Consider the following 25,455-nt stretch of genomic DNA (forward strand, 5'->3'; position numbering starts at 1 on the left):
GATATATTTGGTTTACTTGTTTAAACATAAAAGCTTCTTAAATAAAATCTCTCCGTGAAAGTTTTTTGTCGGTCATGTTTTTACGTCACTTTTGCTTGGTTCCTTGACAACCAATCGCAACAGCGCCTTTTATCCAGCATGATAGGTCTGCTAGTTTGCGATTCACACACGCAAGTTAGCCTGTCGGCTAACTAGCATAACTAATTCATTACTTTTACTCACATTTATGTATTTCAAACGCTGTGTAGTTGGTAGACGTAAAAAGCGTGCTCGCCATAGCTTTATATAGTGTTCACCGAAGCGGGTGGTAAGTTTTCCTTTTGTATTTGGATAGCGTTAGCAGTAGGCTAGTGCTATTTCTTTGCAAAGGCTGCAGTCTCGTAATAATGGTAACAATCGGTTCACGTGAAATTCTACACTTGGGGTGTTTCTTAAACGCACAGTCTAAAGCACTTTTATTTAAGAGAAATAATTAGAGCTAGTTTGCGTTCATCTCACCCCTTTGCTGTTTTCTAACTAAGCTAACTGAGGCTAACTTGGTCTGATTTGTAACATGTTTGGTAACTTTAATTTGGAGTTTGGAGTGGCTGGGAATCAGTAATAAAGATATTTGATTTAATAGGTTCAATTTAGAGTACAAGATAAAGGGAAATAGAAAGGGAGCTAAATCTGGGACATGATAGCTGCAAGGTTTAGAAAAGCTGATGGAAACCGGATTGATCAGCCCATGGTCACTATTTACCTGCTATTTAGGAATATATACGTCAATTCCACCACAGAACAAATACATCTGTCTAAAATGGAATCAAAATAACTGAAGTGATACAATGATTGTAAATGTAGATTTAAGTTAGTTTTTTTTAAGTCATTTATGTCTCTGTTAATAATAAATTACTTGAAAAGATGCAATTCAAAATTAAGTATGATTTAATGTTCAGCCATTGATCTGGTTGAATTATATGCTTTTTTTGTCAAAACGAATTTGTAGTTGTTTACTTGCAAGTGCTCATATATTTAGCAAAACTGAGATGAGCAGATAATATTCACCTTTGGAACAAAAAGTCTATTCAGTTTACATTCTTTATTGAATTAAAAAAATAGTGTTAGGTTTCATCTGAAAATATTGTCCAATTTTGATGGAATGTGAATCGTTAATCTGCCCTTGCTATCAGTCTGTTGAAAAGGGTCATCTTTGAATAACTCATAGCCAGTTTGGTTTGGCCAACATTTCCACCATTGAGGTTTGGATATGTTGTTCACAAACATGAAGATGGAAAAATATAGTAAATTATGTAATGTTTCTGTTTTTCTTATTGGAAATTCTTCAAACTGAATCCCATAATGGCAGATAAAACGCGTTTTTTTTTTTTTTTTTTTTTTAAGTATGACTAGGTCTGTAGCGTAATCATTGAAAGAACTGGACTATATTTGACAGTTTCAGGTCCCACGTTTCACTTCCCATCCAGGAAGCTTTTTTACGGAAGAAGATTAGGGCCAGTGGAAAAAAAAAAAGTTAACAGATTTTAAAATTTTATTTCAGTTTAGTATGGGGGAAAAAAAGTCAGAATTCTGACTTTTTTCTCAGGATTCTGACTTTAATCTCTGAATTCTGACTGAATTCTCACAATAAAAAAAGTTTTTATGTTATATTTTCCTATATTAAACTAAAATAAAATGTAAAAATCAGTTAACTTTTTTTTTTTTCAAGTGGGCCTAATCCTCTTCGGTACTTTTTAAATTCAAAATGTCAGGAATAGCCTTGATTTTAAGCTTTTGTACAGCAGCCCCTCCCCCTGCAAGGGAGAGTGGAGGACCTCGTCTCTTCAGCCAGTCCGACAATCCCCGTTGACCGACCTTTCAGACACTTAGATGGGTATGGGGCATTGCAGTCTAACAAAAGAAGCCAAACGATCCCCATTACAAATGGGTGCACCCCTTCTTCCGTTTCAATTAGCATGTTTTCAAAACAAAAACAAGCCTCTGTTGGGCGACTGTATAAACCCTCAAACTCAACGCTATTCCTGACATTTTGAATTTAAAAAGCTTCCTGGATGGTAAGCGAAACATCTTCAAACTTGGCTAAACACGTTCAATTCTTTCTGTAAAACACAGAGTTTTACAGAATCTGTATATAATCTGTAAATTTTACCTGCCATTATTTATCTTATATTATAAACCTGCTAATACATATATAATCCTTTTCCTAACAGTCCTGTATATTATGTATAATCTGTGCATGTAGCTCCCATATTTATATTTATACAAAACTTTTTACCGTTCCTATTACTTTTTGCTTGTACATACACCTGTAATAGATGCATACCACATTTTCGTTGCTTTGTACTCCTGACAGTGCAATGACAATGAACGACAGCCAAACTTATGCAACAAAGTTGTCATTCGACATAAGTTCTGGGGTCATTATGAATACGCTATGTATGCACCCAAAATAGAAAAAAAAATACATAAAAAGTTTAGTGCATGACGGCCTTTTAGGAGATGACCTCAAAATAAGCCTGACTTGGTCAACTAAGCCTGAATTAAGCCTGTTTTCTGTAAACAATCCCTCTGTATACCCGTATAAAAGCTAAAAAACAAAAGAAACGCTGCTTATTAAGACCAGTATAGAGAAATTTGTTGTTGTTTTTTTTTTAGGTCACATGCTTGTTTACTGTGGAATATATAGATTTAAGAGAATAAGAATTAGAAAGAAAGCTCAAGTCTTTTTTCAGAGTTGGTTTGATCTATATTCTTTGGTAAATAACTCACATATATCTCTACAGGTTCCACTTATTGGTTTGACTTTGCACCGGATTACTGCATGTTGTTTGTACGATCATGAAGGTGAACAAAACCGCACAGGTAAAAGGTAAATCTCAGAAATGGAAAGACGTACGGAGTAAACGCTGCAGACCTTCCACCAAGCCTTCGGATCTGAACTCCAGTCCTGTCATGGTTAAGATGATAAAGGAGCACCAGGTGTCTGTGAAGAAGAAACCCTCTGTGAAGAGGCTGAAAAAGAAAGCAAAAACTGTTTCTGAAAACAAGAAATCCTCTCCTGAATCTGGAATTGACAAAACTAGCCCTCAAGCCAATGGCTGCTCCACGTTTCCCCCGGAGGACGAGAAACAGGATCTTCAGGATTGGAGGGAGAGTTCAGGATCAGTTCACGCTAACGGCACGGAGTCGTCGGAAGATACAGAAGTCCAAGGCGGGAGACTGGAGGGGGAGGCTCTTCATCACTATGCACAAAGAAGCCACCAACAGAACCGGGCGGTGTTGATCATGCAGAAAAATCAGGTATTCTTCACCCGACAATCCCTGATTTTCAAACTAATACAGAGTTCCTGCGGGTCCTTAAAAAGTCTTAAAAGGCATTGAATTCTTAAAAATAAAACTAAGGCCTTAATTGGTATTAAAAATGTCTTAAATCAGTCTTTCGTAGGTCTTAATTTTTAAAACAACATAAATAGGATCATTTTTATTACGATTTTTGTTTGTAATCTAAAAAAAACGTTACAATTTGAATTTTTATAAAAAAAAAAAAAACGGCTCCCCATTATTAGTTCCTTCCCGCGGAACCAATAAAAGCGTTGTTGCGGCCGGGACATTTGGGAAAACATTAGCAAGTAATGTAACGAAAATTGGCTCCAGCCAAGAGTTTTCTCCATGGCTAAAACCAGGGAACATACATGAGGCTCAGTGGATTTCGTGCAAGAAGTAGGGATGCACGATATTGGGATTTTGGCCGATATCCGCTATGCCGACATTTTAAAACTCATGTAGCCGATAACCGATATCGATACCGATGTTAAAGCTGGACAAAAATAAGTAGTCATTGAAAATAGCAGTTTTGTTATCCATTTCTGACACTTTGAAAAATAATATACTCAAATATATTTTCATATGCTTATATCAAATTGATTTTTAAAAACGCGGTATCGATCTATTTTACTTTCAAAATCTCGTGAAATTTCATTGTTCTGTTACAAACTCTCGTGATATTTTGCAAATTCTTGTGAGATTTTGTTAGTAAAATAGATAGATACCGCGTCAATATATCAACATATAAAAATATGGCAACATTTTGTAAATTTTCGGGGATTTCGTAGCATAACGATGACATATAGCAACATTTCATTAGTAAAAGAGATTGATATGGTGTTTTTAAATGGCAATATATCAGCATATAAGGATATTGTGATATTCTAATGTATCAATATTTTTTCCCTCGTCTTTAGAAGTTTTTAAGTCTGTAAAAAAAGAAGTTTTTGAGGAAGAAGAAGAAGTAGTATTTTTTTTATTTTTTTAGACTTTAGAAACTCAGAGGCTGATCAAATATCGGGTTAAATATCGGTGGGGTGGCCGATGTCCGATATTCAGTTTTAAGGCCGATACCGATAGGGGGCCAATTATATCGTGCATCCCTAGCAAGAAGTCATTCAAGCTCGGAACGATGGGAATTAAGGCAGTGGAGTCGCACATGCGAAACACAAAGCGTCAAAATGGAGAGAAACAGCCGGTATTTCTCAGTTTAGTTCCACCCTTGTCTCTGCAACGCCTCCACTTATCACCAAATCAAACATACTAAGAAAACCATACAAAGAGAAATAGCTGCAAAAAAGACTTAGCACTGGTTATGTTGGGGCTTTAAAACTGATTTGTTTTGTTCCCTGCTAAAACAAAGTTTGTGAATTCAGTTAAATAATTGTTCAAATATATCTGTCATTTGTGTGTTTTTAGCTTTCTTCCTGTATGGGAAGCTTTTCAAAAATCTGAAACATTAGTGCAGTGGTTTATGTTAAAATAAACCTTTGGGTTAAGTTGTCGCAAGCAGGTTTTTCTTGTGTTTCTTGTGAATTTGGTCTTAAATTTTTATTTCAAGTGGCATTAAAAAGTCTAAAAAGTCTTGAATTTAACTTGCCTTATGCTGTAGGAACCCTGGAATACAATCGTCAATATTTATTCGAACCTGATTTCCTTGCAGACACTGTGCTTCCGTGGGAAGTGCGTTTTGACCTGTTTGTATGGTCGCGTTGAAGTGATGGGGTTCACCATCGACGAGGGTCAGAAGTCATACCCCCTCTTCTCCCCTGCCTCCCACTGCCCGCTCACCATCCGAGCGCTGGGACACGCCGATTACATCAGAGATGACAAAACAGAGGCTTCCAACATCCTTCAAGATTATCTTTCACATGGTAAGCTGCAGCTCTCCTGGTCTATGGGGTGAACTTTGATGCATTATTGAAGCAAGCAAAGACAGATGTGGGGGGAAAAAAACACAATCCAGAAATTAAACTTTGAAAACTGTTTTAATCAGTAAAAAAAGCTTTAATCAATGTTTTTTAAAAAGCTTTTTCGAAAGCTCAGAGGCAATAGATTTCAATCGCACTACTAGGGCTGGATGAAAGAATTTATTTAATCGATTTTGAATAGATTCCTTTACAGTTTTGCAAAATCGATGTCTAGGGAATGAGATCGATTAGTTCATGACGTTCACATTCAAATGAGCAGGAAAGATGCTCTCAAGATGACTTCAAGCCAGACAGCTGCAAATATAGCCAATAGGTTTACTGAAGACATTAAAGGCACACTATGCAACATTTTTCAGTTAATTAATGTGTTCCATAACGTTTTGGATGATTAAATGAGTCATTTCAGGTCGAACAAAGGTTTTCTCGGCCGCCCTGGTGGTCTGTGGGGGAAATACCGTACTTGCAATTGCAGGAGCCCTCGGCCCGCACCCACAGGCTCAGAAGTCTCGTGCATCGCGAGAGTCGGTCTTGCTTTACGGCGAGAACTGCTACACACCCCCAGTGAAAGACACTTGCATAACAAATAATGTATGAAAACATGCAAAATTTTCAAACTCGAAAATTGGAACAAAATAGTTACTTACCGCAGTAGACATGGTGATTCATTGCGTTCGCCTGTCTGCGAAGCTCAAAACAACTGCGCCTGGCTTGACGGAGAAACCAGGAGAACAGCTGAGCATATTTACGACAGTGCACTTTTACTTTCGCCCTCTGGGGGGAGCCTCGCTGGAAAATCAACACCGGTTGCATAGTGTACCTTTAACAAATGGAGGCTGACCAGCAAACACCCTGTAGTTGTTACAGACAACGCTGCAAATATAATTTGTGCAGTGAAGATAATGCAGCTCATGTGTAGGCGCCATATGCCTGTTTTATGTATAGTTTGAAATTATTTGTATTATGAGAATTTGATATTTCATTTACATTAATGAGTGACAATAATAATTTGATTTAAAAATACATACAAGTTAAAAAATGTTAATTTAAAATATTTACAGGACGTTGCTTAGTGTGCCTTTTGATGACATCATTTTTCTGCGCCAGGTGCCCAGTAAGGTAACCGTTGTAAACAGACACGGGAGGAGGAAGGTTGGTGGCTCACGGTTTTCTGACCGTGTTTTGCTTGAGCCATGCATATATTATTACTCTGTGGAACCTCAGATTTTAGTTTTGTGAAAGTTTAAGAGGTATATTTTTGTACACGTTCGTTTTTTTTGTTATCGCCTTTGTTTTAAAATAAAAAAGGCAAAACGTGACGTCAGTGGAGGCTATTGTTTTTTTTTTTGGATCCTGGAACACGCGTCAGCCACAAAACTCCAACCTAACACGGATTTAATTGAAACTCTTGGATTTACCCTACATCATGCATGTCTGAGTGAGTGAGGCTTCACCTTTTCACAAACGTTTCGCACTTATGAGACTTTTTTGTTTATATCTCAAGTTAAAACTGTCTGATTTTTGCACTTTGTGTTTAATATGACAGGAAAAAATAAAATACATCAGAATTTTGAAACGCAGTTGAACCACTTTCATTATTGCAAAACGGATCGAATCGAAATTAATCGATTTAGAACTTAATTAATCAAAATCGAATTGATCTTTGGCGAAAACACCCAGCCCTACACACTACATAAAGCCCCTGTCACACCTTGATAATTTAAACCATCTGATGCCTGACGTACGGAAAATCTGGCAAAAATGCATGTTGGATAAGTTATGAGTACGCTGAAACACGCTGGCATACGTCGACTTACGGTAAGTACGTCAGGACGTTTTGGGCATGTTTAAAATTACTAAACTGTGATTGGTTGAGCTGGTTTTCATTGTGCTAAAAGTCCAGAAGGGTCACGGAAAAGGTAGATGGAGACGGTCGAGTAAAAAATGCAAATGCAAGTTGGAAATGGAAAAAGGAATTACATTTTAAAATGTGCGATTAATCAGATTATATATTGTTTTTAAATATCCATTTAGAAATATGATTTTTAAATTCATTTTTGAATTGCAGTAGATATAATAAGGATTAAAAGATATGCTACGTTCACACCGGGGGCAGCAGAAGCAGCGAGTTTACATGCAAAGTCAATGGTTGACGTGCATCAAGGCGCAGCAAAAGGTCCCGCAGCACGTCTGAGCAGCTGAAGCAGCGCATCGGGCGCGTTTAAGCATCTGACGCGCGTGACGCGCCGCAAACGCGCTGCTGCTCGAGATGGAAAAATTAAACTTTTGCTGCTCAACGCGCCGCATCAACCAATCAGAGACGCTGATCTGGGAGCTGGCGGGGAGACAGACACATCGCTGATGATACAGAGCGCTATGATCACTCCTCTGAAACAGTTTGACGCCTAAATTAACTTAAAATACTGAAACTTGCCAACAAAGCGTGTTCACTTTTATTATCCTGGTGCCTGCAGTTTGGATTATGTACATGAAAACCACCTTCCAGCCGCTGCGGCGAACCGCGAGGAGGCGACCGGGCCAGAGTGCTCTTGAATGGTTTTCCTACTGACAGCGCACCGCTGGTATGTGGGGGTCTGAGCGGCTCCGACAGAAATAATATTGGAAGGCAGGATGGTAATCTTGATGAACTGACTGCACTGATTAAGTTTTCAGGTCGATTTTCTCACTTAAAAACATATTAAAACTACTTTATTCCCACTGATCACAGCAAATATAGCTGCAAGGCAGAGAAAGGATAGTGAAGCTCCGCCCAACGCGCGTCAGACACACTTTAGCACCGCGCAGCTGGAGCAGCTTTGCTAAACTAAACTGGTACAAGCATCAAAAATGAAGCAGCAGATGCGATTTTGCTGCTCCTGCTGTGTCCGGTGTGAACGTAGCAATATAATTTGCATTTTAGTAGTTTGATGATATAATTATTTCATCCGTTTTTAAAGTGACTCTCTTAGTCCTCCATAATAATGTGGCATACAGCATACTGGGAAGCTTTAATGACTTGTTTAAAGAATGTTTGACTGGAGTTTTAAGACAAAATTAAATTAAAAGAACCAGAAATATATTTTAAATCTATTTCTCTCATCAATAACTTGGAAATGAAATGTTCTTTTTCTTTTGTTTTTATTTTTACATCAAGTTATATCCTATAGAAGTTTCTACATAACTGTAAAAACCTTTTTTTTTATAGTTATATCCATCTGTATATTATATTCAGTACATATCCAGCTGTAAATTTAGTTCATAACACTAGTGATCTATATATTATATGCATTATTTATAATAGTATTCATCTCTATACTCATTCAGTAGAAAACCCATGTCCTGTATTTATAGAACCATTATTTATCCTGCACCTGCTGCTATTGCACTTCTGGTTAGACCTAAACTGCATTTCGTTGCCTGGTACCTGTACATGTGCAATGACAATAAAGTTGAATCTAATCTAATCTAAATAGAAGAAAATCATTGCTTGTTCTTTGTGAAACATGAATTTTCATTGTTTTAAAGCAAAAAATACAAATAATCTGTTGTTGATTGAAATGGAAGCAGATTTTCCACAGTCGATATTGAACAACAATAATAACCCGTTTTATTAAAAGGGTGTAGGGGTGTAAATAATAAACGTTTTGTATCGATGCATCGATCCAAAAGCCGACGATCCGATGCATCGACACGTCCGCAAGAGAATCGATTCATGTTTTTTTTCCCCTCCGTCTATTTTTATCCATTTGCTCCTGGGCGTAATTCTCCCTCCCGTGCTGCGGTGGCGCTAAACCTATTTTGCCCTCCTACCTCGCTTCCTGGTTATACTCTCACAGCAGTGTGTTGCAGCAAGCTTCACACAGACATTTTTAAATTATGCTCAGTATTGAAGCGTGGTCTGAGCTACACACTGGGTCTAGATACGGCCGAGGCGGCGAGGAAGTGGGGACGAGTTTAGTCCGACGACGGAGGGACATGAGGGCCAAAGAGAGCGGAGATCCAGGTGGAAAAAGGGTCCCAGCGTTTTGTCGCGCACTTAGCTCTTCTAGCGGGTCAAACTTCACGAGTTTTTTTCTGCAATTTCGGTCATAAAAACAAAACAAGCCGGCCTGCTGTCTGGTGCACTGTTTGCGGTCAGCTGCAATTTGGGAGAGGAGCAGCGGAGCGTCTCTCAAGGGGGCGGTGACGTCGACACTCTGGAGCCTTCTTCTTCTTCTTTTTTTAATGGCGGTTGGCAAACAACTTATAGGTGCATTACCGCCACCTTCCAGAATGGAGTATGGACCAGACAAACTATTACAGGTGCTGGTCATAAAATTAGAATATCATGAAAAAGTAGATTGATTTCAGTAATTCCATTTAAAAAGTGAAACTTGTATATTATATTCATACATTACATACAAACTCATATATTTCAGATGTTTATTTTGTTTAATTTTGATGATTACAAATGACAACAAATGAAAATCTCAAATTCATCATATCAGAAAATTAGAATATTGTGAAAAGGTTCAAAATTGATGGCCCCTGGTGCCACACTCTAATCAGCTAATTAACTCAAACCACCTGCAAAAGCCTTTAAATGGTCTTTCAGTCTAGTTCTATAGGCTACACAATCATGGGGAAGACTGCTGACTTGACAGTTGTCCAAAAGACGACCATCGACACCTTGCACAAGGAGGGCAAGACACAAAAGGTCATCGCTAAAGAGGCTGGCTGTTCACAGAGCTCAGTGTCCAAGCACATTAATAGAGAGGCGAAGGGAAGGAAAAGATGTGGTCGAAAAAAGTGTACAAGCAAGAGAGATAACCGCACCCTGGAGAGGATTGTGAAACAAAACCCATTCAAAAATGTGGGGGAGATTCACAAAGAGTGGACTGCAGCTGGAGTGAGTGCTTCAAGAACCCCCACACACAGACGTATGAAAGACATGGGTTTCTGCTGTCGCATTCCTTGTGTCAAGCCACTCTTGAACCACAGACAGCGTCAGAAGCGTCTTGCCTGGGCTAAAGAGAAACAGGACTGGACTGCTGGTGAGTGGTCCAAAGTCATGTTCTCTGATGAAAGTAAATTTTGCATTTCCTTTGGAAATCAAGGTCCCAGAGTCTGGAGGAAAAGAAGAGAGGCACTTCATCCACGTTGCTTGAAGTCCAGTGTAAAGTTTCCACAGTCAGTGATGGTTTGGGGTGCCATGTCATCTGCTGGTGTTGGTCCATTGTGTTTTCTGAGGTCCAGGGTCAACGCAGCCACATACCAGGAAGTTTTAGAGCACTTCATGCTTCCTGCAGCTGACCAACTTTTTGGAGATGCAGATTTCATTTTCCAACAGGACTTGGCACCTGCACACAGTGCCAAAGCTACCAGTACCTGGTTGAAGGACCATGGTATCCCTGTTCTTAATTGGCCAGCAAACTCTCCTGACCTTAACCCCATAGAAAATCTATGGGGTATTGTGAAGAAGAAGATGCAATACACCAGACCCAACAATTCAGAAGAGCTAAAAGCCACTATTAGAGCAACCTGGGCTATCATAACACCTGAGCAGTGCCACAGACTGATCGACTCCATGCCACGCCGCATTGCTGCAGTAATACAGGCCAAAGGAGGCCCAACTAAATACTGAGTGCTGTACATGCTCATACTTTTCATGTTCATACTTTTCAGTTGGCCAACATTTCTATAAATCCTTTGTTTTTATTGGTCTTCAGTAATATTCTAATTTTCTGATATGATGAATTTGAGATTTTCATTTGTTGTCAATTGTAATCATCAAAATTAAACAAAATAAACATCTGAAATATATGAGTTTGTATGTAATGTATGAATATAATATACAAGTTTCACTTTTTAAATGGAATTACTGAAATCAATCTACTTTTTCATGATATTCTAATTTTATGACCAGCACCTGTAAACAATGGAGCTGATGTTAGCTTAGATCATACACAGTTCATTTTAGAGTACATTGCAGCTGCTGTCAAAACTTTTACACACTTTGTTATGCAAAAGCTGACCAACTGTTGCGGCTCCAAATTATTTTATGTTATTTGCACCGATTTGTTGTCATTTGTAATCATCAAAATTAAACAAAATAAACATCTGAAATATATGAGTTTGTATGTAATGTATGAATATAATATACAAGTTTCACTTTTTAAATGGAATTACTGAAATCAATCTACTTTTTCATGATATTCTAATTTTATGACCAGCACCTGTACATTCTCCCTAAAATACCCGTTCTTCTTAGAAAATTAAAAATACTACCAAAAACTACATCCCCAGATTACCTTTGAAACAATTACCTTAAATGTAATTTATTTTTTATTCCTGTCTAACTCTCTATGCAACATCTCTCTTTCCTGAGTATATTTATTACATTCTAAAAAAATATGTTGGACAGTTTCTCTGGAGCCGAGGTATTGCATTGAACTCATTACACTGATATTGTGCAGTATTTTTTGCAGTATTTTTTGATGCAACTTTTCTACTTCTGTTATTTGCTGTTGTTTCTAAAGAAAATGCATAATGATATTACAGCTTTCATTGATTTATTTCAAACTTGAAACTTTGTTTAGCCTGTAAGGTGTAAAAAAAAAGATTAATCGAATCGTGGTGTTTTCTTGAGTATCGAAAATAATCGAATCGTTGGGTCAGGAAATCGATACTGAATCGAATCGCCATGATGGATGTGATTTACACCCCTAAAAGGTTGTGTAATATTCTGAACAGCTTTTATTCAGCCAGACTTGGGGTAAAATGTCTGTTTGGGTTTTAAAGGTTGCAGACACCTCCACTCAGGTTCTGCTCAAGAACATTTGTTGTTGCATCTCTGAGTCTGGAAGTTTTATTATGAGGCTCACTCAACTCTGCGATGGTTTTGGTTTCTCTATATTGGAAATTTGTTTCTATCTGCAGTGTCCAGGAAGAAGTTGGTAAAAAAGGTAACGCCGACCTCCTCCATCATCCTACTGGATCCTCTGGAGTCTCCTCTGACACGTTTCCTGTCGAGCTTTAGTCATCTTGGTGAACTGTTCAGCCCCGCCATGGTAGGAATGTTGCCTAATGCTCATGAAATGGGATTTTCAAATATCAAGTTTGACTTATTCTTTCTTTTAAAAACATAGAGTGAACTCATGTCTGCGGTTCTTGACACGCCGCTGAACGGTCTGGGTGTGATTCCTTTAGCCAGCTCCATCGAGGGACTGAAAACATCCAGGAGCTGCAGAGAAGCTCTTGGTGCTGTTGTGAATGCCTGCAGAGGTGAGCACCGACACTCTAGACACACCAACACACTTCTGAACACAGATTAGTCTAGGGAATTAAATTATTTGGTATTAGTTATAGTGCTGTTAAAAAGTGTGTTTATTCCAGTTAATCCATCAGTAAATAGAAAACATGGATTAAATCCAAACAGACTGTTTTTACCTTTAATTGTACGGTTTTCCCCTTAAAGCTATCAGTAACCTAATGCTGAAGGTTTGAATATGACAGTAGACCCTCAAAAAATAACACTTTGATTCAAAAATGTTAGCTTAAAGCAATGCTGCTTAACTTTTAGCCCAAGGGTTAGCTTAATTTGAGATACGATACATGGCCTTTCAGGTCAATACACTCGGTGCGTATCAATGCTTACCTTTCTCGTAAAACTCACCTGTTTAACTCTTCATCTGTCACTGAACCAATCATCTGGACCTGTTTCTGTGGCTCCTGTCAACTTTTGTCTAGGGATGCACGATATTGGGATTTTGGCCAATATCCGATATGCCGATATTTTAAAACTCATGTAGCCGATAACCGATATCGATACCGATGTTAAAACTGGACAAAAATAAGTAGTCATTGAAAATAGCAGTTTTATTATCCATTTCTGACACTTTGAAAAATAATATACTCAAATATATTTTCATATGCTGGTATCAAATAGATTTTTAAAAACGCGGTATCAATCTATTTTACTTTCAAAATCTCGTGAAATTTCATCGTTCTGTTACAAACTCTCGTGATATTTTGCAAATTCTTGTGAGATTTTGTTAGTAAAATAGATCGATACCGCGTCAATATATCAACATATAAAAATATGGCAAAATTTCGTGAATTTTCGGGGGATTTTCCTTCATCTTTAGAAGTTTTTAAGTCTGTAAAAAAGAAGTTTTTGAGGAAGATGAAGAAGTAGTATTTATTTAATTTTTTTAGACTTTCGAAACTCAGAAGCTGATCAAATATCGGGTTAAATAACGGTGGGGTGGCCGATGTCCGATATTCAGTTTTAAGGCCAATACCGATAGGGGGCCGATTATATCGTGCATCTCTACTTTTGTCACTTGGAAAGAAGCTGAGAAAGTAAACAGCCTGTGATTGGCTACTTTTCAGGAAATCCTGGCTCATGAGACTGGCTAGTAGCATTAGCAAAGCATCTTTAGGGTGATAGTTGTTGTCTTCAATAATTGAATTCATAAATAAATAAATATATATATATATTGCACTGTATATACCGCAATGCACCTTTTCCTCTTTTTGCACCTACATAACTGGCGCTTGGAGTGGGTTTCACCCGAGGAGTAGAACCGCCACTGACCATCTATGAGCATGGTGCACATTCTTCCTGTCGCTTGGTTATGGCCGTAAACAATTTGTCTCTCTATGGCGCTGGGTTACAGGCAGTATGAAAGTACAGCTGTGGAATGGTCTGATAAACTGACAGATCTTTTTGTTGTTGTCGTTTTCTCTCTCTGTGTGTCTATATCAGACTGTGGCGGCCCAAACGAGAGCCACAGTCTCGTTCGTTAATGGGAAACACTGGTTGATGTCTTTATAAAGATTTATTTTCAAAGGTATCACAAACAGACTAACAGGCCACTCCAGGACTCTGATTCCAATTTATAGATAATGACTACTACCTATAAATGTATACTTTTTTTGGTAATCAGAGGTTATTTCTTTCTTTTTCTTTAGGTCACTACTCTGCGTTAAAATGTTCTTCCATACAATTTGTCAGTTTTACCAAGGATCCACCGATCCGATATTGATATAAAATTATAATCTTGCTTTATAAGGCCAAGTGTTTTTCCCCCATATTGTATCTTGTATGCATCCCCAAATTTTGACGCCATGACATAAATGCCCAAAGTCCTTTGCTGTCACTGTCACATGACCTACTTGCCCCCTATTAATATTGATACATAATGATCAAAATTGTTTATGATTTTAATGGGATCCATTTTTTTCCCCCCTCTTGACAATGAAAACAGTTCCTCAATCAAATTTGTTGCTTTTTTTTTTTACTTCTTGGCCTGAAACTTGCTGTAATCGTGTCCTTTGGGTTTTTGTTTATTAGGAGACTTCGATGGCAGTGCGGTTATTCTGGTGTGTGGGATCAAAAATGTTGGAAAATCAACATTTATCCGGATCCTCATCAATACGTTACTGAATCAGTGAGTTCCCACAACCCATACTTTGCTTCTTTCCTTTTTTTAAACCATTTTGAATTTTTTTTTTTAAGCGAGTAAGCTGCTTATTGTGTTTTCTGATGTTAACATGTCCGATATGAAAGAATAACACTATGTCCGTCTTGTTGTTTATCGCAGTACTTCCAGTGTGGATTATTTGGAAGGAGATCTTGGTCAAACAGAATTCACCCCGGCTGGTTGCTTGTCGTTGTTGACCGTCAAAGAACCACTTCTGGGTGAGATTTTTTTTTCAGCTTGATGTTTAGTGATGATTGATTCTCTAATGAACCCAACTAAGACTAGATAAATAATCAGTAATAAATCCAATTTACCTTAAAGACTTAGCAGAGACACAATGGATGACGTTGTGTGTGAAATAAATGCAGATATCTATGTTAGTGCAACAGGTGCAAAGAAAAAAATATTCAAAATCTTCTATTTATATCCAACTTATTAATTCAGAGGGCATCGTTGGCAGCTTCCAGCATGACTGATGTTCAATTATTGCATAAACAGGCTGCAGCTGCTGCATCTGACTCCCCGTCAGTGATCGCACCATAAACTCATGCTTTCACGTTGTTACCAAAGTCTCCAACAAGTCGCTAGATTTATTGCTAGTTGCTTTTTTTCAAGAAAAAGTTACTAGATATAGCAAAGTAGTTTAGCTGGTAACAATGTTTTGACTCGTCTTTGAGAAACGATGGGTCTTAACTGTGCAGGATTCACTTCTTTGCAGTGCTTCCCTCATGTATAAGTGCAAAGGAGGTAAATTCCTTTAAAAATATTGTTTCTGAATTCAGGTTATCTGCATAATTCCATTGTAATTCTAAAAAGTTTCCTCATCCAGTTGAACTATTTTCACAAACTAACCCCATAGTGTTGAGCTGTTTTTACACCGAATGCGCTTTAAGCGGCAGAAGAATCCAGTTTAGACGCAAAGTTTTTGTTTGAAGCGAATCACGAGGTCCTGCAAGAGCAGCACTTCATGAAGATGTCATCATCATCATAGGTGCTTCACAAGCTGGTGATGCTTTAGTTGGAAAATTCAAATTTTTTCTGCTCTACGACAACCAATCAGAGAGAGCCTCAGCCGTGTGTTGTCCTGGTAGAACATCCGGGCAGCGATGTGGGCCGGCAGTTTGTCAAATTGGGCTCGGATGAGACTAAAATAGCTCCCAAAGGGTGTAGCTGTGGGAGGAGGTGATGAAACTCTTCACAGACTATACACCTTTAAAGTATCTGGTGAATCCAGAAATGCCACTGAGGTGCCTGATGTTGGTGTTCCCTAGCTTTATTTACCATATTTTCACGACTATAATGTGCATATAAACGTCTTTTTTTCCCTCAAAATGTGCTGCGTGCCCTATAGTGCAGTGCGTCCTATGTGTGTTGTTACTGCGGACGTTGTTGAGACCACCATGAGAACGTTATAGGGGGAAGTGTAGGCGTGGACTGGCTGCCACGCAAATGGACAGAAACTGCCGCCTATGGTGATTTTTAAGAGAAAGACTTTGCCTAAAGAGACTTTTCCAGCTGGAGTCGTTATTAAGGCAAATGAAAAGGGCTGGATGGATGAGGAGATGATGAAAGCGTGGCTGAGGGAGGTGTATGTAAGGAGACCATGGTTTTTTTTTCACGCATCACCATCGCTGTTAATATGTGACTCCATGCGTGCCCATCTCACAGCCGATGTGAAAAACACGGTGAAACAAATGAACGCTGTTATCCGGGGGGTCTGACAAAGGAACTTCCACTGCTCGACATCGGTGTGAACCGGCCGTTCAAAGTAAGGCTGCGAGCGGCGTGGGAGCGATAGATGACAGACGGAGACCACAGTTTCACGAAAAGTGGAAGGCAGCGCCGGGCAAGTTACGCCACCGTTTGCGGATGGATTGTAGATGCTTGGACTAACGTGTCTGCTGGCTCTGTTGTTCAAGCTTTCGCAAAAGCCGGCATCATTTCCGAGGAGCCGCGCGGCACGGAAAGTGACTCTGACAGCGAAGAAGGGGAAATTGGCATGTCTGATTTAGCGCAGCTGTTTAATTCAGAAACAGAGGATGAGGACTTTGATGGGTTTGATTAATACTTTGTAATAAATACATGAATAAAGCACAATCATACTCAGTTTTGCTCCCGCTCTATTTTTAAATACGCAGTAGAGGTATTTAAACGTAGTAGATGACATGTACCGGTATATAAAACACGCGCCCTATAGTCCGGTGCGCCTTATGTGTGTTAAATACAGTAATGGCACACATAACTGAGACTGCGCCTTTTAGTACGGTGCGCCTTATGGTCGTGAAAATACGGTAAATAGAAACAAAAAACAAACTTTGATTTCATCCCACATTGTGCAAGATAAAGAGAGTAGTTCCTCCTAATGCCTATCAGTTTATGAAGCCCTTTTCTGACCCTTCTGACCTCCATCAGAAAGCATCAAAGATGAAGCAGCAGACTCTGTAAAGCAGTGTGTCTGAAACGGCCTCATAAAGGTTGATTTTAAACAGTGATGTTCTAAGATGAAGGAAAGAAAAACTTTGATTTTTTTTTTTTTTAGGACCGTATATAGAAGAATATGCAGATTAATAAATAACAATGGTTCTTGATGTAACTTAAAAACCTCCACCTGGTGCTGTTTAGTTGTAGACTCACCCCATGCTGCCTTTCAGGTCCTCCATTCACTCACCAAATCACCCCAGACCACATGATCTACTACGGCCAGCCTTCATGCGAGACAGACCTGGACCACTACCTGGATTCTCTCAAGTCCTTATGGCGCAGACGTCCACAGAACAGAGAAATGCCCGTCATCATTAACACTGCAGGCTGGGTCAAAGGTCAGTCCAGACTCCTCACTGTGGCGGAAGCAAACACCTCGAGGGAGTTAAGCTCTGCTAAAAGATGTCTGTCTGTCTGCAGGGTTTGGACTCCAGCTGTTGGTGGATCTGATCCGCTTCCTCCCAGTCACTCACGTCGTCCAGCTCAGTCACGGAAGCACCACCCAGTTTCCCTCCCTCACTCCGGAGTTTCTGAGGACGGCGCAGGGCTATCAGACACACCCGCCCGCTCAGACCGCCCTGGACGAGTTCACAGAGAGCCACTGCCCTCCCAGAGCGTACACCCACCTCAGCGTGCAGTCAGAGTTCCTAAACGTGGGGCGCCAAGGGACAGCGTGAGTTCAGTATTAACCTGAAAGACTCTGGGCTTGATATGGTAGCTTGTTGGTGACCCGGTTTGATGTATTTAACAGAACACACCAGCGTTCCAATGAGCACAGAGAGCTGTCTCTGCTGGGCTACTTGAGTCAGCTACAGTCTCCTGACCCTGGACCAGTGAGACCCCTACATACCCTCACCCCATACCAGGTAAGTTACTAGGGTTGGGAATTGATAAGATTTTCACTATTCCGATTCCCTTATCGATTCTGTGAAACAATGAACTTGGTGAGTGCTCGGTGACATTCGTCTACCTTCGCCTGGGACGTTCTATATCTGCCTGCCTCGGCGAAAACAGAAGGCAGTGAACGGGAGCTGCCAGCCTCTGAGCCAGCCAGGCCACCCGTCTCCTCACAGTCATCTAAATCTAATGGAGAAGGCATCCGTTTAATAAAAAAACCATTACTGTACAATTTCGGGAAATAAACTCATCTCCCCCTGATTTAAATAAATGAGCGTCACCTTTCTCTCGCTCCCTGATCTGCGGAGCCATTTCGTAGCATGTTTCGGTTCATCCATCCCTGCAAAAACAATCTGAAATTAAGTAAAAATGTCTTAAATCAAGTGTATTTACCCTTAATTTGAACAGGTAAATAAGATAGTTTGCCAATTTTTTACACTTGAAATAAGACAATGCAATTGATTTTTCTTATTTCAAATGTAAATTGTCTTGTTTCATTGGCAAAGTGTCTCATTTATCTCCTCAATTCAGGATAAAATGCACTTATTCTAAGAAAAAATGACTCTTTTAGATTTACATTTTTTACAGCTAGAATCATGTAAGAATTCCAGCTATCAGTAGTTCTAATTAAAAATGCTAGCAATGAAGGGCTGGAGTAACGAGAAACACACACTCCCTTAATAACCCCAAAGAAAGGTAGAAAATAGGTTTATTTCCAGAAATGGCATCTGATTCACTAGGACCCACATTAAGCACAGCCAGTGATATAAACTAGCTACTTAACAACAGAGCTGCCTTCCATGCTGGTCATAACTTTAGCTTCTGTCCGGAAGCATCAAAAACACGGCATTTGTTAAAATGTATGCCATCTTGTGAGCGCAGGTGTTTCTGCATGTTTGATGTATTTCCTCCCACGGATGTAATCACCACTTTGCAATGATTGCAAAGCGCCTTGTAGCAGGATTCCCGCGGATCCTTAAAAAGCCTTAAAAGGCATTGAATTCTTCAAAATAAAACTAAGGCCTTAATTGGTATTAAAATGTCTTAAATCAGTCTTTCGTAGGTCTTGATTTTTAAAACATCATAAAAAGGATTATTTTTATTATGATTTATTTTTGTATTCTAAATACAACATTAAAATTTACCTTTTTTTTTTTTTTTTTTTGAAAAAAATAACGGCTTGCCATTATTGGTTCCGTCCCGATAGCGGAACCAATAAAAGCGTTGTTGCGGCCGGGACATTTGGGAGATGCACCATTTAGTTTTTGTCTGGAAAATTGTCTCCAGCCAAGAGTATCCTCTATGGTTAAAACCAGGGAACATACATGAAGCTCAGTGGATTTTGTGCAAGAAGTCATTCAAGCTCAGAACGATGGGAATTAAGGCAGTGGAGTCGCACATGCGAATCGCGAAACACAAAGCGTCAAAATGGAGTTACAGAGAAACAGCCGGTATTTCTCAGTTTAGTTCCACCCTTGTCTCCGCAACGCCTCCACTTATCACCAAATCAAACAGACTAAGAAAACGATACAAAGAAAAATAGCTGCAAAAAAGACTTAGCACTGGTTATGTTGTGGCTTTAAAACTGATTTGTTTTGTTCCCTGCCAAAACAAAGTTTGTGAATTCAGTTAAATAATAGTTAAAATTGTCATTTGTGTGTTTTTAGCTTTCTTCCTGTTTGGGAAGCTTTTCAAAATCTGAAACATTAGTGCAGTGGTTTATGTTAAAATAAACCTTTGGGTTAAGTTGTCGCAAGCAGGTTTTTCTTGTGTTTCTTGTGAATTTGGTCTTAAATTTTTATTTCAAGTGGCATTAAAAAGTCTTGAATTTAACTTGCCTTATGCTGTAGGATGCCTGTGTTGCCATCTTTCTCTTCCTTAAAATGAAGCCAAACTTTAATCGCTTTGACCGCTTTTGTTTTGCTTTTCTAGACTTGCCCCTGTTCACGTCGTACTTGCTTAATGAATGCTGTGTGCGTAACTTGTGTAAAAAACGTGACGTAAGTCATGCTGCCCAGCGCTAGGCTCTGGTGCTGCCTGGAAGAGAATCATTAAGCGAGCTGCCAAACGATGCCATGATATTGGAACACACGGAACCGGTTTGAAAAGGAACCAGTTTTCGATTCCCATCCCTATAAGTTACACCATTACTATTACTTTTTCATCTTCTCTGCACCAAAGTTGATAGAGTCAAACACATGCTCATCTTAGAATAATGAAAAAATAGCTTTTTATTGCTGCTGTTGCTTTCAGTGTTTGGTGTTTAGTTTTAATGTTAACGCAGCTAATGATTGTTTTGCAGGTGCCTAACACATCAGTGGCTTTGGGCGTTATCCACTGTGAAGTCGCTCCCTCCCACATGTTGTACGCTGCCAATGCTAGTCTGGTGGGACTCTGCTGCTTGGCAGAAAAAATCATAAGCAAGGTCGGACCGGTCATCCTGTCGCAAGCACCCCTATGTCCATGTGTGGGGTTTGGTACGTTGATTTTTTTTTTTTTTTTTTTTTACCTTCTTTTGACAACGTGTACTAAATTTCCTTTAACTGACTATTTAAATTGAATTTGCCTTTAAAAGAAAAGTTCGGTCAGCAAGGAATAATAAATAGATCATTATTTTGATCTCCTCCATTTTAGATGTGATTAATCTATCTCTGTTACAGCGATATGTACCGAAGGCTTTTAAGGTTGCTGAAATTAAACCTTTACTTAAGAAACCGTCTCTTGATCCAGATGACTTGGTTAATTATAGACCTATATCTAATCTTCCTTTCATAAAATTCTTGAGAAAGTTGTTGCCAAAAAGTTTGCGATCACTTACATCATAATGAACTCTTTGAAGAGTTTCAGTCTGGCTTTAGAGCTCATCATAGCACTGAAACAGCTCTGGTGAAAGTCACTAATGATATTCTCATGGCCTCAGATAATGGACTTGTATCTGTGCTCGTCCTGTTAGATCTTAGTGCTGCATTTGATACAGTTGACCATAATATTCTTTTAGAAAGACTTGAATATTTTGTTGGAATTAAAGGAACAGCACTAGACTGGTTTAAATCTTACCTATCTGATCGAATTCAGTTTGTTCATGTTAAATTATAAATCTTTGTCATGCTCAAAGGTTACCTGTGGAGTACCACAGGGATCAGTGCTAGGACCAATTTTCTTTACTAGCTATATGTTCACAATCGGTAGTTATTAGACAGCATGGGATTAATTTCCACTGTTATGCTGATGATACCCAGCTATATCTGTCTATAAATCCAGATGAAGCTAACCCATTACATAGATTACAGGCATGTCTTGAAGACATAAAAACCTGGATGACTCTTAACTTTCTGCTTCTGAATGCAGACAAAACAGAAGTTATAGTCTTTGGACCAGAGTCTCTGAAAAAGAAGCTGATTAGCCAGTCACTTCATTTGGATGAGATTAAACTGATTTCAGATAATAAAGTAAAAAATCTTGATGTTGTTTTCGATCAGGACCTGTCATTTAAACCCCATATCAAAGAGGTTTCTAGAATTTCCTTCTTTCATCTGAGGAACATTGCAAAAATTAGAAATCTCCTGTCCAGGGGTGATGCTGAGAAACTAGTCCATGCATTTGTTACTTCAAGGCTGGACTATTGTAATTCTTTACTATCAGGAAGTCCACAAACTGTAGTTAAAAGCCTTCAGCTGATCCAAAATGCTGCAGCCAGAGTTCTAATGAAAATGAAAAAGAGAGATCATATCTCTCCTATCCTGGCTTCTCTTCATTGGCTTCCTGTTAAATCAAGAATAGAATTTAAAATCCTCCTTCTCACATATAAAGCCTTAAATGGCCAAGCTCCATCTGATATCAGCGATATTATTGTTCCTTATGTTCCTAACAGAGCACTTCGCTCTCAATCTGCAGGTTTACTAGTGGTTCCTGGAATTTCTAAAAGTAGAATGGGAGGCAGATCTTTTAGTTATCAGGCTCCTCTCCTGTGGAACTAACTACCAGTTTTATTCTGTGAGGCAGACACCCTGTCTACTTTTAAGGCTAGGCTTAATACTTTGGAAGGAAAATAAGGAACTAGCTGTGGGTCTAGATACGGCCGAGGCAGCCAGGAAGTGGGGGCAAGTTTGTGCGACAATGGAGGGACATGAGGGCGAAAAAGAGCGGGGATCCAGGTGGGAAAATGGTTCCAGCGTTCTCAAGCATCTCGCTCTTCTAGCTGGTCCAACTTAACGAGTTGTTTTCCACAGTGGCGGTCATACAAACAAAACAAGCTGGTAAGAAACAGGAAATGAGCACTGTGTAGAGCGGATGTAGATTTGACCAATCAGAGGCCTCCTGTCTGCGGTCACCTACAAGTATGGAGAGGTGCACCAGAGTGTCTGCAGAAGGGGTGGGGGCATATTTGCATTCACTGCGCCACACACACAGACGACCTGGTTGCTGAGTATAAATCAGCCTTAAGCCGCTATTCCTACGCTTTGAACCATGCAGCTTATACAAAGGCGGGGCATTTGTTTGTATTTTTCCCAACCACTGGGGGTTGGAAGTCAAATTTGGAAATCAAAGAAGGGGATAATTTTCATTTAGAATATGCTAGCAGGCACAATGGAGAACAAATGTCCCAAATTCACACATTTTGACATTTATTTGCCGCATTAAAGCTGCCGAACCAATGAAGAGACTGAGCTCAACTCCTGCAGAGCTGAAAAAAGAGCAGACGAAGCCCCACCTTTCTGTAGAAGCTATACAGCCGCATGCCAACAAGCTAAAGGGAGCTAGCATTCTTCTACCTCCCTACTCTAGAGGTGATATATAGAGCTTCCCTACAGGTTTGGTGGGGGACAATTCAGTAGATATCAGTGGCTTGTATACGAACATTTCCCGATTTTTTTTTTTTATGTAGTGGGTGCAGCATTTAGTGAGGTGCACTCTATATTCTGGAAAATACGGTAATTCCTGCTTTGTTAATCTTTAGCTGAATTAATCACTGATGATGAATGCTGCTACCTCTGTCCTCACTAGAACTAAGAAAGTGGAGAACATCAGCCCAGTTCCACTGGCTCCCCGTATCTCAGAGAAGAGACTTTAAAATAAGTACCCAACTTTAAAGCAAGTAATCGCTTCGATCCCTACAGCCTGCACTCTGGTAACCTGACTCCGCCAGATGGATTTGCTGGATTTGCTCCGGATATCCATCTGGAAACCTTCCGTTGAAGTAATTTTGGGAAGGGGCGAAAATACTGGTTAGCTGATTGGCCTATGTTGGTGATAGACGGGCCAAATAAACCAATCAGATCAACGAAGCATATGACGTACTAACAGAGCGACGACGAAAACACAACCACAAGCCAGGCTACTCTTGCCGCTGCAGGTAAAGGCTCGTTAGCTTAGCAAATAAGCAACATGTCGACAAAGGATATTTGCCGTTTGCTTCTTTCAGTGAAGAAATACTGTGTAATTCCGATAAAACTGGCTGGATAGCCACGCTAACACTAGTTTCATTGGCTGAACCCGCCATGTTCTTTAGACTGAACTGTCGCGCTTATCGTTGCGTCACACCTCAACCCGCCTCAAAGCCAACGCTGATTGGACGTTCGTTTGGTGAACGGCTCCAAATTTTCTTTAACGGAGAGTCTCCAGACTGATTAGCGAGTGAAACCTTGAAAGCTCGCGAGATCAGGATGGTCTCACGAGGCTAGGACTCTGGGTCCCTGAGCAAGACCCTTAACCCCACACTGCTACCCGGGCGCCGCACAATGGCAGCCCACTGCTCCCCAAGGGAATGGGTTAAATGCAGAAGTAGATTTTTCCAATGTTAAATTTTTTATTTATTATTTTATTTATTATATTTAAATACTTCTGCAAGTCTATAAATCAATAAACCAAACACGGAGAAGCAGCTTTTGATTCGTATTCTATACTAATCTGAATTAAACTCCCAGATAACTGTAAAAGTGCTAAAACCCTAAGTTCCTTTAAATCAAGGTAGTAAAAATATTCTTAGTGGCCTTTGACTGAGCTATCTAAATTTTATTAGTTAAGTTTTCGGCCCAATTTTACTATTTATTATTTTTTTATACAATTTTATCCTTTTTTAATATAATCGCCTTACTATAATTATTCCCTTCTCTCTAATTATTGGTCTCCTCTATGCCTCTGGAATCTGCTTTCCTTCTAACTCTCAGCACCTTTAATTGTCATAGAACTGAAATGTGTTTTATAATAAACTTGCCTTTCAATGTCTTCCAGGCGTAATCCGAGGAATCGACATGGCGCGAGGTTTGTACTTCCTGCTGACTCCTGTAGATCCCTCCATCCTCAAAAAAGTCAACTGTCTCCTCTTGGGGGAGATATCGCTGCCTTCATGCATCCTAACTGCGCAGGTCTGCTGCCGTTTTATCCAGCATGCTCATCACGCGCTGACATCTGTATGTGTTTTAACTGAAATCTTCATCTCTGTTTCAGGCCGGCATTGAAGGCGAGACGCCGTACGTCACGACAGACTACAGCTTCGACCTCACCGGTGCAGGAAAGATCCGAGTCTTCAAGGGACTGATGAGGCCAGGTCTGAAAGGAGTGCAGTGACCTGGCTGCACCGCCTTAGATTTGTCCGCCTTTACATTTCTCGACTTGTCTTGCGTCGGGGTGATCGTCACCAAGCTGTGAATGTCCAGAACTGAAGTCGTGTTTGCAGCACAGCCTTGACCCTACAGGAGGGGTTCACTGCAATCTTCTTAGTGAACATCATCGAGGAATTCAGACGCTCGGATAACCGTTATCAGCTGTTCGCTCTGGAAAGGAGCTAGAAGCTGCTGTTTATCACATGGACGTTGCTGTTTAACATGATACTTTCTTTTAGCTTTTGTTTGTCACATTCCAAAACTTAAAAACCTGCCAGATAATAAACAAGGGGAGAAAAAACTACTTTTGCTGAGCATTTTTCCTCGTGTTATTGAATCAGTCGTGTCAATTTTGCTTGTTAGCACATCGAACAGCTGAAAGCAGATATTTCTCTACAGAGGCTAAGATCACCAATCATCTGTTTGTTTTTTCTCTATTAGATTAGGTAACAATTCAAAATAATACAGTTTTTTTTTTTATTCTATAATAACCAGAGGACAACTTATTTATACATTCAGAGATCTTTGTACATTTACGCGGTATTTGGTAAATTAACCACCGGAAGTACGACGTTTTCATCCTGAAGCATTTTCTGGAACAGTGCTTATCTCTTTCTGACAGAACAGAATTCCACTTTATTTATATGGCCCCAATTCTAATGAAAACCAGCTGATTACATCAAATTATTGACTTTGCAGGACAAATGGCCACAGTACACGTTCGCTTGCATTGTCTCTTTGACTCTGCAGAAATCC

The 25,455-nt window shown here is 39.5% G+C and overlaps 1 protein-coding gene across 1 annotated transcript; it reads left to right on the forward strand.

Moving 5' to 3' along the window:
• The first annotated feature begins 124 nt into the window (after positions 1 to 124).
• Positions 125 to 25,003, forward strand: nol9 (nucleolar protein 9). Its single transcript, XM_038309394.1, has 13 exons — positions 125 to 307; positions 2,784 to 3,300; positions 4,988 to 5,198; positions 12,171 to 12,301; positions 12,380 to 12,515; positions 14,590 to 14,686; positions 14,840 to 14,937; positions 17,371 to 17,538; positions 17,621 to 17,873; positions 17,952 to 18,066; positions 20,400 to 20,574; positions 24,329 to 24,462; positions 24,545 to 25,003. Exons 2-13 carry the CDS (start codon positions 2,839 to 2,841, stop codon positions 24,662 to 24,664), a joined length of 2,100 nt encoding a protein of 699 aa, XP_038165322.1. The 5' UTR covers positions 125 to 307; positions 2,784 to 2,838; the 3' UTR covers positions 24,665 to 25,003.
• The last annotated feature ends 452 nt before the right edge of the window (positions 25,004 to 25,455 follow it).

This window comes from Cyprinodon tularosa, unplaced genomic scaffold, assembly GCF_016077235.1.
Source record: "Cyprinodon tularosa strain WSP-4 unplaced genomic scaffold, ASM1607723v1 ctg66, whole genome shotgun sequence".
Classification (NCBI taxonomy): Eukaryota; Metazoa; Chordata; class Actinopteri; order Cyprinodontiformes; family Cyprinodontidae; genus Cyprinodon; species Cyprinodon tularosa.